The following is a 15490-nucleotide window of genomic DNA, read 5'->3' as shown; positions in this document are numbered from 1 at the left end:
TGATTCTTCAACTCCTAGGGACCATGGCAGCTACTATCATGTTGGTCCCATTAGCGAGATTACACATGAGAATTCTTCAATGGCTTCTCTTTGTCCAATGGTCTCTCCAAAGATTTCCGCTATCCCATCCAATCCTAATGACAGACAAATGCAAGCAGGACCTCCGTTGGTGGCTGTGCACCAACAACTTGAACGTAGGAAAACTCTTTGTTCCACCTGTCCCTGTGGCCACAGTGACTACGGACGCCTCCCAGATAGGGTGGGGGGGGGGGCATTATCTCTGCAGGATGGTGCAAGGCACATGGCAGGAGCACGAGATACATTTGCACATAAACATCCTGGAGATGAGAGCAGTGCTTCTTGTGTTGCAAGCACTTCAAGAAGTCCTACCTCTAGTGACCATTGCGATACACTCAGACAACATGTCTGTAGTGTGGTATCTCAACAAGCAAGGAGGAACCAGATCTTATCCACTATGCAGGGCGGCCATGCGCATGTGGAATTGGGCAATAGCTTCCCAACGGTTTCTAGTGGCAACGCACATCCCGGGGAGGACCAATGTGATAGCAGACAAGCTAAGCAGGGCGATTCTTATGCCCTACGAGTGGTCCTTGAATCGCCTGGTGGCAGAGCGAATCTTCAGCAGATGTGGTCAACCTTGCTGCGATCTTTTTGCCAGCCCCCTCAATGCGAAATGCAGCAACTACTTCTCACTGATCCCCCCACTGGGGGAATTACCCAGGGACGCTCTAGCTCACAACTGGCCATCCGATCTGGTTTATGCTTTCCCTCCATTTCCCCTTCTCTCAAGGGTGATTCAAAAAGCACAATCCTTGGGAAGCAGGATGATTCTGATTGCCCCACACTGGCCTCGTCAAGTATGGTTCTCCTTCCTTCAACCCTACCTTGTGGATACTCCTTCCAGACTTACTGACACACATGTCGGGACAGTTCCACCCCTCTCTGAGGACACTCCGGCTGACAGCCTGGCTACTCCACTTCCATCCTTAGTCAGATGTCATAATTTTTCACCAGACGTAGTCCATATTTTGTCGTCCTCTCATAAACCATCCACTGGGAAAATCTACTTTAGGAAATGGAAAAGATTCTCTATTTCGGCTCATTCCAGAGGCATTGATCCCTACACGGCTCCAATTGATTCTGTTTTGGAATTTTTGTCCATATTGTTCTATCAGGGATCCGCTTTAGCCACCATCAAAGTTCAGCTGGCAGCTATATCAAACTTCCACGTGGCCAATGAACCTAGCCTTATGGCACACAGACTATGAAAAGCATTCCTTAAAGGTACCCTATTGCTTTGTCCCCCAGTATCACAACCTGTTAAGCCCTGGGACCTCAATTTTGTTCTTCAAGACCTCACTCTTCCTCCCTTTGAGCCTGTAGCTACCTGTGAGTTAAAGTTTCTAACCTGGAAAACAGCCTTTTTAATAGCTATCACTTCAGCGAGGCGGGTTTCTGAAATCCAAGCCCTTTCCATCAAACCCCCATATTTGATCTTCCATAAAGATAGAGTCTCCCTTAGACCAAACCCGTCTTTTCTTCCCAAAGTGGCTTCCCTGTCTAATATAAATCAGTCTATTGAGCTGCCAGTTTTCTTCCCCAATTTCTCCAACAAGGCAGAATTCAGATTTCACCAACTAGATGTACATAGACAGTTACGCTTCTATCTCCATCGGACAAAAGATATTCGGAAATCTGACCAACTCCCTGTCTCCTTTTCTGAAAACCGGCTTGGTTCTCCGGTATCCAAGGTCACTCTCTCTAGATGGATAGCCAGCTGTATTTCCTTCATCTGTCATACAGCAGGTAAACTTTGCCCTTTCCACCTAAAGCCCACTCCACAAGAGCTGTTTCCACATCCACAGCCTATCAAGCTAGATTGTCGATGGATGATATATGTGCTGCGGCCACTTGGGCTTCTCCTCACACTTTTGTCTCTCATTACAAATTGGACATGGTTTCCAGGGGCAGATCTTCATTTGGCTCCACAGTTCTCAGGAGTATTTTCCTATATGCCACCCGGGTTGTAGGTGCTAGGGATGCTGTCCCATGGGTAAGAATGTAGGCGAGATAGGACTACATAACCTAAAGAAGTTATGTACTCACCATAACGTTCGATGTATGTAGACCATCTCGCCTCACATTCTTTCTTACCCTCCCGCCTTCCCCCCTGCCTGGAGGATTTGGAGGAAAAATTTTATCATGCAGAGTCCCTTTGATTAATTTGTTTGGATATTTGTTTGTATGGATGTGTCTTATGTATGCAATAACTGAGTTGTTTGCAGCAAACTAGATCTGGGGATGTGAAGCAGTGTACTATGGGATACCCTCTTAGCCCAGCCAATCAGGGACTTTTGAGCTAGTCAATAGGCCGAGTCAGAGCCGATATTCGGCTCCGAACCCATGGGTAAGAATGTGAGGCGAGATGGACTACATACATCAAACGTTATGGTGAGTACATAACTTCTTGTTCACACAGACGACAAATGGATGCTCAAAATAGTATCCCAAGGCTACAAGTTCTCCTTTCACACCTTCTCTCTCCACCAAGGATACCCAGATATACCCCCAAATCAAAGGGCAGAAGCAGAAAAACAAGTTTCTTTTTTACTAAACCAGGGAGCAATAGAGCCAGTTCCTGCACTACAGATAGGCTAGGGTTTCTACTCAAGACTTTTCCTGGTCCCCAAAAAAGGGGGCACCTGGTGCCCTATTCTGGATTTGTCCATTCTAAACACTTTTTTCTGGTGATTCCAAAATTCACAATGCTCACTCTTCAGCAGTTGCTACCAATGCTGAAGAGTGTCAGTTCATGCCTCACTGAGATCATTCACCAGATCCCCCTCAGACTCCTCCTTCCATCCACGGAAAATTCTCAAAAGGGCCTCCCTATCATGGTGAGGTTTCATCATGTTAACATGGTGCAATTTGTTCCCTTGCCTCCTGCCTAGCAGTTCTACCATGTCGTTAACATCACTGACCTTCCTTACTATCTTGTAGGGTCCCTCCCAGGCTGCCTGCAGCTTGTTCTGTCTGGCATGAATGAGAATCATTACCTGCTGCCCTATGGCATACTGTCTAGCTCTAGCATTCCTGTCATACCAGACCTTATTCTGCTGTTGGGCTTCTGCCAGGTTCTCCTTGGTCAAGCCCTGAGTTCCCTGAGCCTTGTCCTGAGGTTTAGGACATATGCTACAACAGACTCCTTGTGGCATTCACACTCACCCTCCCACTCATCTCGAATCACATCTAAAGGTCCCCTCACCCTATGCTCATACAGCAACTCAAAGGGTGAAAAACCTGTGGATTGCTGGGGAACCTCTCTAAGCAAACAGGTGCAGCAAATATTTGTCCCACTCCCTCTTAAACTCATCTGCAAATGCCCATAGCATGGATTTGAGTGTAGAGTTTAACCTCTCAACAAGACCATTACTCTGGGCATGGTAGGGTTGTTTTTTAGGTGCTTCACCCCACAGTGCTTCCACAGACAAGCCACCAGGTCTGACATGAAATTGGCACCTTTGTCAGTCAGTATTTCTTTTAGAAAACCTAGCCTGCTAAAAATCTCTAGCAAAGCATTTACCACCTTTTCTGCCTCAGTGGAGGACAATACCACTGCCTCATGGTATCTGGTAGCATAATCTACTACCACTAGGATCTACGTCTTCCCTGTGGACTGTGGGGTACACAGGGGACCACAATGTCCATAGCTACCTTCTGAAATGTCTCCTCAATCACAGACAAAGGCATCAAAGGAGCTCTCAGCTTCTCTCCTGCCTTGCCTACCTCTTGGCACTGCTTACAGGTCCTGTAGTACCCTGTTACATCTCTGGAAATCCCAAGCAAATAAACGTTCTGCATACTATGTCTCTTTGTACGTTTTATGCCTATATGACCTGCAATGGGAATATCAAGGGCTATGGCTAGAAGTGTCAGACGGTAGGTTCTAGGCACTACCAACTGCTGTATTCTCACACTCTAGCCCTCCCTCAGGGGGTCCATTCTCTATACAGTAACCCATTGTCCCAGTATACAGATTTCCCTTTCCCTTGAGAATCAGGTGCCTCACTAGCTACCACCCTCAGGCCTTGTAATGTAGGGTCTGAGAGCTGAGCCCGACTCAACTCTGTTTGTAACCCTTCCCAGCTCCCTTTCCACAAGAAGTCTGGCATCCTCTGACAGAGGTGCCTCACTGTCAGCCTGGGTACTACTACTACTCACATCTGCCCTTGCAGTCACTCTGTCCAAGGGAACATCAGTACCCACAAGCAGCTGTGGCTCACCTTTAGTCTCACTGCTACAGGGTAGCCCCCTCCCTGAAGTAACCACCTCACCAGTCCTGGCTGCAAGTGTACAGTCTGTCTGGGTCTCCCCCAGGCTACCAGACCCACATGCTTGTCTCCAAGCCTGAATGCATGTAACTGCATGCACACATGGTACTGCATTATCAAATTAATTCCTCATCAGGACATCTGCAGGGATATCCTCAAACACACCTACTTGCTGGCTTCCTTTTCCTCCCTCCTAGTCAAGATGAACCCTAGCCAAAGGTATTTGGAATGGGGTCCCTCCTAAAGCTCTGACTGGAGTAGACTGCCTAAGGAAGTGGTGCTCCTTTTTAACCATTGCAGGCTTCACAATGGGTAGGTCAGAGGCTGTGTCTCTCTTAGCAGTAGCCTCTTTCCCATCCACTAAGAGGATATAACGTCTTGTGGTAGTTTGGTACCCTTGTCTTCTCGAGACAACTTACTACTGGCATTTTGTCACTCCAACGTACTGGCTGTCCCACCTTTTGTTCCCCACCTTGCCTCTGTGGACATCTATATGCTACATGGCCCCACTGGTTGCATTTAAAACATTTAACCCTTAGTCCTGGATGTGTACCTGGATTAGTGGCTTCCTCTGCTACTGGCAGACTCTGTTGGAGCAGTCTGGGCTGCCCACCATAGGATCCTTTAGACCCATGAACAGCACTGGGTGTCCATTTCCTGTGGATTGATGCCCTGCTTGCTAGGTATTGGTCTCCCTTCTTCCCCAACTCATCTGCAGTATTGCATTGTCTATCAGCTAACCAGATTTTCATGTCCTAGGGCAAAGTGCAAAGGGCTTGTTCCCTCACCAAAAGGTCTGCTACCCCTTCAAAAGTGGTGATCTGACATCCACTCACCCGCCTGTGAAAATAAATGCTTAGTTCAGCAATATATTCACACACACTTGCCTTGCATCTGTGCTCATGAAACTTTTTCCTATAAGCTTCAGATGTTAACTTAAAATGGTCCAGCAAACAGTTTTTTACAATATTATAATTTAAACAATCAGTATCAAACAGTTTAGAAATAACAGTTACAGCTTTACCATGGAGTAAGAGGGGTGAGGAACTGCACTCAGAGCCCTTGGTCAACATTATACTGTTTATATACCCTCTCAAACATAAGAATGAAACTATCAAAATTATCCCCCTCTGTAAATTGTAGAAGGAATTTACTGACCTTTGTTGCTTCTGTGGTTCAGTTACTTCTGTCCCCATTACATCCATAACTCTGGTGAAGGGTCAGCATCTCCTTTTCATGTTGCCTCTGCTCTCCTTTTTCTCAGCCTCCAGCCATTGCAGTTTTTCACTTTCCTCAGCCTCAAGATGTATCAGCTTCTCTATTGTTATATTTCCAAATGCTTGGCCTCCATCTCAAGTGTCTTTAACTCCAGAAGGATTTTTAAGTCCTCTATGGAAAGTTTGAACTGTCCATTTTCTGAAAGTTTAATATCTCCACGGCCAGTCTAATTGTCCTCCTGGTTGCTACTCTGTGATGCAGCTGTGACTAAAGCTGCAGTCATGACTGCTTTAGTCAAGTTGGCATGCACCAGTCCTTTAGCCTGGGACATTTCAGCCAACTGGCTCCTTGTCAGCTTGCCATACTCTTCTGCTGACATGCTCGCCTGCTCTCCCTGACTAACTAAGCTAACAAAAAATAAAACAATTGTGATATGAACTCTGAATGTTCACGGCATGGCTGACAGAGTACAAACACCTTCAGTGACCACTGTACACAGGCTACAGGAATTCAATATCCACACCACTACAGGCCAATTAATATGTGATGTGGCTAACTCATCACTGTCAACCAATTAATATGTGATGTGGCTATCCCACCACTGCCAACCAATTAATATGTGATGTCCCTGCACTGGCCCAGTAATCAAGGAGCCTCAATCCTCACCACTGGCAACGGTGAGGTATGTACACAATGGGAGGATGACAAGTATACATACAATAAAGTACAATTTCCCTTAAGAGCACACAGAGAGCTCAGTCAGTCTGGGGCTGGTTTCTCCCTCTTTCTCCAGATCCCCAATGAGACTCCTCACTGGCACACCTGTAGGGTTACGATCTCAGCCAAGTGGCCAAGCTAAGATCTCCAGCACCCTCTCTGTCCAACCAGTGCTTCATGTCCCTGCCCAAGTAGCTGACACACACACACTTTGAGATTTGATTGATATAGAAACACACACATACACTTGGGAATGCTGGCACAGGTTTACTAGCTATCCCTCCTTCTGCCCAGGTTATAAGGTAGTACCAGCTACCACCAGCCACCCTTACTTATCAGCTACTATAAGGCCCTTACAAAGGGTGTCCAATTCTACTGTGTAGTGTTAATCCAAATGGTAGTTTTGACCAAGACTTGGAAGGCTATTTAGGAGTGGCCTATACAGTGTTACCGAATACATATGCAAGTTGAGAGCTTAAATATGTCTCAGATATATCAGCCACAAAGATAGGTTTAAATATATTTAATAATAATAAATAAAAGAACAAGACAATACTCAAAAAAAAGTTACTACAGAGTTCAAAATCACAGGAAATATGTTAAAACAACATTGCAGGACAGTCTCACATAAATACAGAAAACATCTAAACTAATCTTTACTATATTCCTGTCTATCTCTAAAAGAGATACTGTGCCCTAAATCACACTTACAGACAACACACAGACAACAAACACACAGGCAGAAGTGCTGAGTGGATGTTTCTAGGTCCAAGACAAGATACAAAATGCCCAGTCTCTCTCTGAGAGAGTTCTTAAATTAATAATAAACATTACTGCTGGGTTAGCTTGGATGACATCACTCTTGGTCACCTGACCTCAATTCCCAGGCCAAAACGATACTAACAGAATTTTAACATCTCTGTGTGAGAAGTACATATCTCTCAGAGGTTTGCAGAACTTGGAAGTCGTAAAACAATAAAACGCTTTTACATTTGAAACCTAGTAATTATTTCTGTTTCAAGACAATAAAAAAACTTCTAGCTCTAGACATTGTGTCTGCTGCTGAACTGAAACTGAGAGATAACACAATCATAAAACACTTTAATTTCAACTTATTTTCTTGAAGTTTTGCAAATGTTCTATTAAAACATATATTTGCACAGGTATATAGTTTATATACATTTCTGTTCTTTTCCAGTAGGGCACACTGTGGACACATCCTTGAAGCTCAGTACTGTACAGACCCTGTTCAACACACACTTCTGCACCAGTTGTTTACTATACACCTAACATATAGTTCTCTTACATTTGTAAGATAAGCATATGAATCACGTTGATATTTATAAATGACATGATTATTTACAAAATTCCAGATAGCTGGACTGGCAGTGTCACAGTGTGAATTCATCTGTGTTCCAAGATAGATAATGCAAACTGATGGAATGTTTAAAAAGCTATCTGCGGACTCCAGAAAAGGAAACGATCACCAGAGGCTCTTCAAAAATTAAAGCTGATTACATGGTATATACAACAGTCACTGTAGTAAAGTTGGACAGTGCAATTTTTCTGTAGCTGTTTTTATTTCACAATCATTTTTTTTCTTTTCTACGATTGTACATTAATACATTAAATATCAGCTAATTTCTTTACAGTATTTTTTGTTTAATTCAACACTTTGTGGCAGAAGAGGGCATTCTGAGTATTTTATGCTGTACTGTTTTCTTTAGTAGATATTTGCTATAAAACATACAGGGTGATAACCCAGCTGAAAGATTTCATATTGGGCCTTGGGACTCGGTCTAGTTGTAGCTCAAACAGATATGTGGGTTTTCACATTTTAACTTCTGTTCATTCGTGCATATCTGAGTTCAAGACTTTGTGGGTATATGGCCAGATGACCAAATTACATCTGTTAGAGGGATAGCCAAAAGACATGGGTAACCTGAACCCTCCCCTATACTTGCCTTCCAATTATATCTTTAAAACCTGAACCAGACATTTAGTTTCTCATGTGCTGCTGGATAACCTCTTAGAAGTGCAGAACTTCCAAAAAATAGTATAGTCAAAGCATATTTTACCATACCTTAGTTTGTACATTTTCTGCTAGGTTAACTATGAAAAATATTATTTTATCACAGGTGGAGTCCTATGTTTCATTTTGTGGAGGTCTTCCATCACCTGAGTGCTCTGATAATCCACTGAGGTACAAATTCAGTTGGTATCCACAGGGAGTTTTGTTGAACACAATAAAACCTGCAACATATTTGAAAGATGGAAAGGTAACTGTGTGCTTTACTGTATAGTGATCCCTTTGTAACTGTTTGAAAGTATCACATGTACATTAATATTTTATGTCTTTCGCACATGCAGTTTTATATAGTTTGTGTGTCATTTGCTGTAAAAAAATATTGTATGGTTTTGGAATATTGTGAATTAAAACCTTTTCACAGTGCAAAAGAGTTGAGAAGAAACTGGTCAGCCTTGAAAGATGAATAGTATATATGTTGCAAGAATTCAGCTGCACTTAAATTGCATTTTAAAAGTGAATCTGAAGTCTGAAATCAAATAACTTTACATTAAGAAAATCTAAGTAGCAGTAACTCAGTAAACTGGTGTAGAGTTCTTATCTTGCATTTGTTGTGCTTTGTAGTGAATTCATGTGTTTGTCAGTTTTCTTTAATTTCCCTATGTCATAGCAGAATACAAACTTTAAATGGCTCATAGATAATTCTGAGTGCTTTCTAAAGATGGCTTTTGAATACAGCTGACTTGACTGATGTGTAAACCCATAAGAAACAAGTATTCATTGTTTTGATGGTGTGTTTCCTAACCTGTAATCATTTTTTTTATAATCTAGTAGAGTCTAATTTTCGGTTTGATTCTCAGCTAGAACGTCTTCTGTGTGGAGACATGCTTGAATGGGCGTACCTTCGTTGAAGGTTGTGCGTCAGAGCTGGCAACTCAATACGTAAAAATCTACTGCCAATCATTAGCGGACCAGAGTTCTGCTGTGGTGACTCCTAACAGGGAAAAGCCGAAAGACACGAACAAAGTAGATCTAATTTGTCTCTCAATAACAATGCTTCAGATATGATCACCTCGTAACAGCTGTCCCTCCGAATGGTACACATTTATAGACTTCTTCCTGCTACTATAAATTTGCTGTATTATTTTAGCTATTTGTCTTGCACAGTACCTCTGAATTCCTTCTAAATGATGTGTTGCAAGCTGTATCTAAAAAGGCCTGCAATGATTCAGTATGAGACAGTTCTAGTCTGACAGCTAATGTTAGCAGTTCCCGGTATTTTTAGTTGCCATTGAATTTATCAGAAATAACACCTTTTTGCTGGTAATTGATATAGAATATTCAAAAGTGAGTTTCTAAAATGTTTCTACAGTATCTGTTTACTTAATAACTGTTAATTGACAGTGGATATTGGAATTTTAAGAGGTTTTGTCCCTCAGTACAGTGAATCGTATTACATTACATTTTTACATTATATAGTTTGCAACCTAAGATGCTGTCTACTATGAATACTGCAACATATAGGTAGCTGAGAAGCACTGGAAACAGGAACCAAAAAATAAATATACTGAAAATTATTAAACATGAAGATGTTCTAATCACATTGGCTCATCCAGTGCAGCAGTTAGGAAAGTAGAAGCAAGAAAAACAGATGTAAGGTAGTCAAAGAAAAAGGGACAAAAGTGACATTAATCATTGAAATATATTAACTTAACATCTATAGTGTCATGCATACTGAGAGATAAAATACCAGGATATGCAAGCAGAAATTACAACAATATGGAATAAGGACACCTGGATAGTTTCAGTGGTAGAAAACACAATACGGCTGTAAAATTAATTATACAATATACTTAAGTATGTTACCAGTACAAATAATTCTATATGAACTACAGAAGGAGATAATCATAGAAGCATTGTGGGTGCTGACAAAAGCAATCCTGGACAACATTAAACATTGAAGCAATACTAATTTCATATACTCCGATCATAGCCTGACTGTGGAATAGGGTCCATTCTAGTCTAGATATTGGAAATCTCAAACATTTGTAAAAATATAGAAAGAGAACAAAATCAGCATTGCATTCAGCTTCATTTTCCAAATAGAATTAAGATTCTTCTACCATCAGTATGTTTGTTCCACAATAAAGGTAAATCCACACTGCTTGTAGACATGCCATGTTTTACCCTTTTTCTGAGCTTGTCAGCATATCATAGGCGTTTAGCCATCCTGCTTGACTGGGTCTTTCTTGTAGGTTTTAAATGACTCTGACTTGACTGGGTCTTGCAGTTTTTAGATGACTCTTGCTTGGCTAGGTCTTTCCTATAACTTCTACTTAATTGTTTGTTTGACATTTTTCCCTTTGGTTTTAATGTCACTAGGGATATTTTGCAGTCAGTCTGATGTTTATGGACATCAGGCTCATTTTTAAGCTCTGTATTTCTGAAGTTTAGCCCAACAATCTGCTTACCCTGTACTATATACATTGATTCGATTCATGTACAGTCATCAAAGGTAATTTGGCAAATGGAAAAAACCCAAAAAACATTCACCGAAACCATTTCAGCAAACAACTCAACAATTCTGCTTCTGCTGGGGGGCAAGCCCCTGTAGACCCCCACACCACTCATATATAGACCAAATCCAAAGCCACAATGAAGGAAAAAAGCAAACTCCACTATCAGTGAAAGCAATTTTGGTGAACGCCACTTGCTGTTTTTGCATTTGCCAAAATTACTTTTGACAACACATGCTGCTCCCATTTCTTTTACAAATTGAACAGGGGTCTATATTAAAAGACTGAATGTTCACAACCGCAACACGTAAATGCCGAACAGCTGAAACAGCGAAACACATAAACATTGAAATACGGAACACCAGACAGATTTCCTTGGCCAGCAGGGTGTTCGTAGGGAAGAGGAAATATATCCTTTTCCCCACTGTAGTGCAATCTCGGAGTTGGTGTATATAAGTGGGGGGGGGGCACAGCCCCCCATATGGGGGGGTGCAGTGGAGGCTTGCCCCCCTGCAAAAGTGTGTTTATTGAGGTATGTCTAAGTAAGATTTACTTACCTGTATGGCGCTGTTGTTTTCAGAAATGTGTTCGGCGTTCCGTATTTCGTTGTTTACGTGTTTTGCTGTTTCAGCTTTTCGATGTTTACATGTCACGGTTGTCGTATTCACGGTTGTGAACATTCGGTCTTTTAATATAGACCCTTTGAGCAGTACTGATTTAGCATGCATCAAGTGTTTCAGAAATTCTTCATATACGTCAATCTTTGCCGTGAAGTAGCTCATCTCCCAAGCTCTGTAATTTATCTCTGCAGCTCCTGTGGTTCCCTCATTACCCTGTACCTCTGGTGCCTTCATCTCAGGCATTTTTCAGTAAGTCCATATCAGTGCTAAACATGAGAAAAAGGGCACAATCCCATGCGGCACTGATTTTATTTATTTAAAGTTTGTTTGCCAGGATGGTCCATTGGGCCGAAAGAGGCCATTTTCAATGAAGTTCTGGGGAGAAAAGCTCCATAGATAAAATGTATAAAATAACAGGTTGTTATAGTGCAAGCAGAGCACATAAACAAAGTATTTTATACAATTTAGAATATAAAAACAGAAATTATACAACAATTAGTAAACATTTACAAATATATAATTCTGATCTGTACTACATGTTGTGAATATTCATTCAAAAGCCACATTATGATATGAATCATGGGCATTTTAAGACAGCTGAGTTTTATGGCCATTTGTTCCTTGCCAGTGCCCACCCTCAGGTTCACATCCCTTTCCTCCAGAAGGACTAAGCCAGTCAAACTTGTGGTAAGCTTATGGATAATCATCCATTCAGGTTCTGTTTGCAGGATGATAGTTTGCTGTACTTCTTAACCTGCAGGGTGCAATCTGTTCCTAAGGCAGGGGAGGTATTGTGATGACTGTATCTCTCCACTGGGTTTTGTTTATCTGCTGGTGAAGATCTGGGCTGCTAGCTCTTATATTTGTGGAACTATTAAACATATGGTGATTAAGTAGATCCAAGGCAATCAGGTTTTTAATAGTGCAGAAAGCAAGGCAGTGGTCACTCCTCAAGAGTCTATAAGATATTGAACAAAGGGACAGTGCATCCAGCCTCTCTTAGTAGCTCTGGGTTTTAAACCCCATGATCGTCTTAGAAAATTCTGTTTTTTTTCTAGTTGTTTGCTATATCTAATGCTGTATGTCACAAAGTGGATAGTGTACTAAATAACTGGCCTCATGAAAGCGAATATAAATGATGACCTCTTTAGATGTTGATGGTATTCCATAACTGTTGCCACATGATCAAAAGAGGGAATAGCCAGCCCATGTTCCAAGGTCCCTAACTATACTTTCATTTTGTACTAGAGTGGCTATTTAAGTGGTCTTACTGATCCTTCCATCCTTGTTCTAGGGTTTTGGTAAATATTTTTTAATGTGCTTTTAGTAATAATTAGATCCAAGTGTCCTTCTAAATGGAAATTATTCCTTGTCTGAGGAAAACAATAGACCTCAACCAAAACGCTTGCCCTGCATTCACTTTCTCTGATTACTTCCTTGTTGTTTAACATTAAAGTTTAACTCTTAGCTGTTTCTCTATCCCCAGTCCTTTCTATGAAGGCCCCAGAACTTGGACTGAAGCCCCAAAGGCAGTGATGTTTCCATGTTCATAAAGGATGTGCACACCTCCAGACTGGTAGCTCAACATAATGCATCAGAGATACTTAAAGTGCAGCTAACATTGGATAAGACAGTGATTCAGGTCATAGCCTGCTATACATCCCCAGCCATGTCCCAAGACTCACAGTCCACTATCCTAACCACCCTGGAGAACATTAGGGTCCAACCTAATGCAGTCATACTGGGCGACTTTAACTACCCCTCCATTAACTGGGAAAACTGCTCATGTACCAATACACTTGCCCAACATTTCCTAGAATTCATCAATTCCAATGCCCTGGACCAGCTCATTCTTACTCCCACTAGAGGTAGCAGGATCCTTGACCTGGTCATTGCTAACCTGGGCGACCATTGCTGTACACCAATAGTCCATTCCTCCCTGGTTAGATCAGACCACAAACGAATCACCTTGGAAATCCACATCCCCCACCCCACCCCCGCAAAGGTAACCACCATGAAAAACTTCTCCAAAGCTAACACTGGGCTCCTAAAAACAGAGGTGGCTAACTTTACTGCACCCATGCAAATGGAGAATAGTTGCATGACCACCAAATCATACACCTATGCACTGTACAAACACGTACGCAAATGCATGGATCTCGCCATACCCAATAGAACCAAAATTGACCTTCTTAGGACATGACAAAAGTTGTATCACTTAACTGTAACAGAAACATGATAGGTCAATAAAGTTAAAAATACTTGCTTAGTGGGAGGCTTTCCTTTTCTACTAGTAGCAAATGAAACAAAAATGTGGTTACAAGTGTAGACTAGAATACTCCTGACGACTCAGTAAGTCAACCTTCTTTTAACTTGTATAAACAAATCTCACCTGGATTAGCTTTATCTGGAAAATTTACAGTTAGCTGACTGGATACACTAATTCAAAATGAAGTCAAAAAACAGAAATTGAGATTTCTTCCACACAGATACCTTGTCTTTCTCACTAGATGTAGCAACATCCTTGACCTGGTCATTACTAACATGGGCGACCGTTGCTCTACACCAATAGTCAACTACTCCCTGGTTAGATCTGACCACATACTAATCATCTTGGAAATCCAAATCCCTCACCTCACAAAGGTAACCACTATGAAAAACTTCTCCAACCTAACTTTGATCTCCTAAAAACAGAGATGGCTAACTTCACAGCACCCATGCAAATGAAGAATAGTTGCATGACTGCCGAATCATACAGCAATGCACTGTACGAACACATACACAAATGCTTGGATCTCGTCATACCCAATAGAACCAAGATGGTCTCCTTCAAAAAAAGGAAGCCAATCTGGTGGTCCCCTGTCATAAACAAATTGTACAACAGAAGGAGGAAACTGATGCGGAATAAGGTGAAGTCCCAAGACTGGAAAAACTCCCTTATCAGCCTCAGCAAAACGTTGAGATCCCTCATCAAGTCCTCTAAAGCTAGCTATGAAAACAGAATCACAGCAGATAGTAAAGACAACCACAAGGCTTCTATAGTTGTGTAAAGAATTTCCATGGCAGTACCCAGATTTGCTCTTAGCTACTGCACAATGGTGCCTCCTATACCGAGTTGACAGATTCAGTGCCAACTTTACCCCTCTCTCCTCCACCAAAGGACCAATCACAATACCAGTAGATTTCCAAGGCCCCAATATTACTGCTGCACAGGTTAAAACAGCACTGTCCAAGGCCAAGAATATAGCTTCTATGGGACTTAACAATATCCCTGGCTGTGTTCTACCTGGACTACAGAGTGAACTGGCACTTCACCTGTGTGCCCTGTTCAGTCACAGTCTCACCTCATGGTATGTCCCTACTGAATGGCACACTGCTGCAGTCATCCCTCTCCACAAAGGAGGAGCGACTGCAGACCATGTGAACTATTGCCCTATTAACTTGATGAATCTGATATACATACCTATGGAACGCATCATCATTGACCTAATAAACAAGGATATAGGGAATCTCCAAACTCTGGATCCCACACAGTTTGGTTTTGTGAAGGATAGATCATGCGTGCTCAACCTGGTTGACTTCTTTGAGTCAGTCACCAGAGCTGTGGATGAAGGCAAGGTGGTTCATACAGCCTACCTTGATTTGGCCAAGGCCTTTAATACCATTCCCCACTCAGGAATCATTGAAAAACTCACTAAGCTAGGCATCAACCCCTATAGCACTAAGTGGGCTGCAAACTGGCTCACAGATAGAACCCACAGTGTGAAAGTAGCTGACTCCAAGTCAGACTGCCGACCAGTCACGACAGGAGAACTACAAGGTTCGGTCCTGGGTCCTCTCCTGTTTGGCATGTACTTCTCTGAAGTCCAGGCCAACACAAAGGGACTCTGGCTGACAAAGTTTGCAGAGCTATTATTAACTCCCCAAGTGATGTTGACCTCCTACAGAAAGGCCTCGCTGAGACCAACGGCTGGTGTCAGACCCATGGCCTTAAGCTCAATGCCAAGAAATGTGTAGTCATCCCCTTTGGGAAAAACTCAG

At 42.1% G+C, this 15490-nt stretch overlaps 1 protein-coding gene across 1 annotated transcript in view; it reads left to right on the top strand.

Moving 5' to 3' along the window:
• LOC122815899 (alpha-aminoadipic semialdehyde synthase, mitochondrial-like) overlaps positions 1 to 15490 on the top strand; it is a 1132937-nt gene that overhangs the window by 897204 nt on the left and 220243 nt on the right. The window contains exon 18 of the mRNA XM_044088745.1: positions 8426 to 8566. Coding sequence (XP_043944680.1) covers positions 8426 to 8566 — 141 coding nt within the window. The remainder of the gene's footprint in view (positions 1 to 8425; positions 8567 to 15490) is intronic.

Source organism: Protopterus annectens, chromosome 11.part0, assembly GCF_019279795.1.
Source record: "Protopterus annectens isolate FY-2018-M chromosome 11.part0, PAN1.0, whole genome shotgun sequence".
NCBI lineage: Eukaryota > Metazoa > Chordata > Ceratodontiformes > Protopteridae > Protopterus > Protopterus annectens.
Note: the sequence above shows the minus strand (reverse complement) of the source record. Positions and strands in the feature narration are given on the sequence as shown.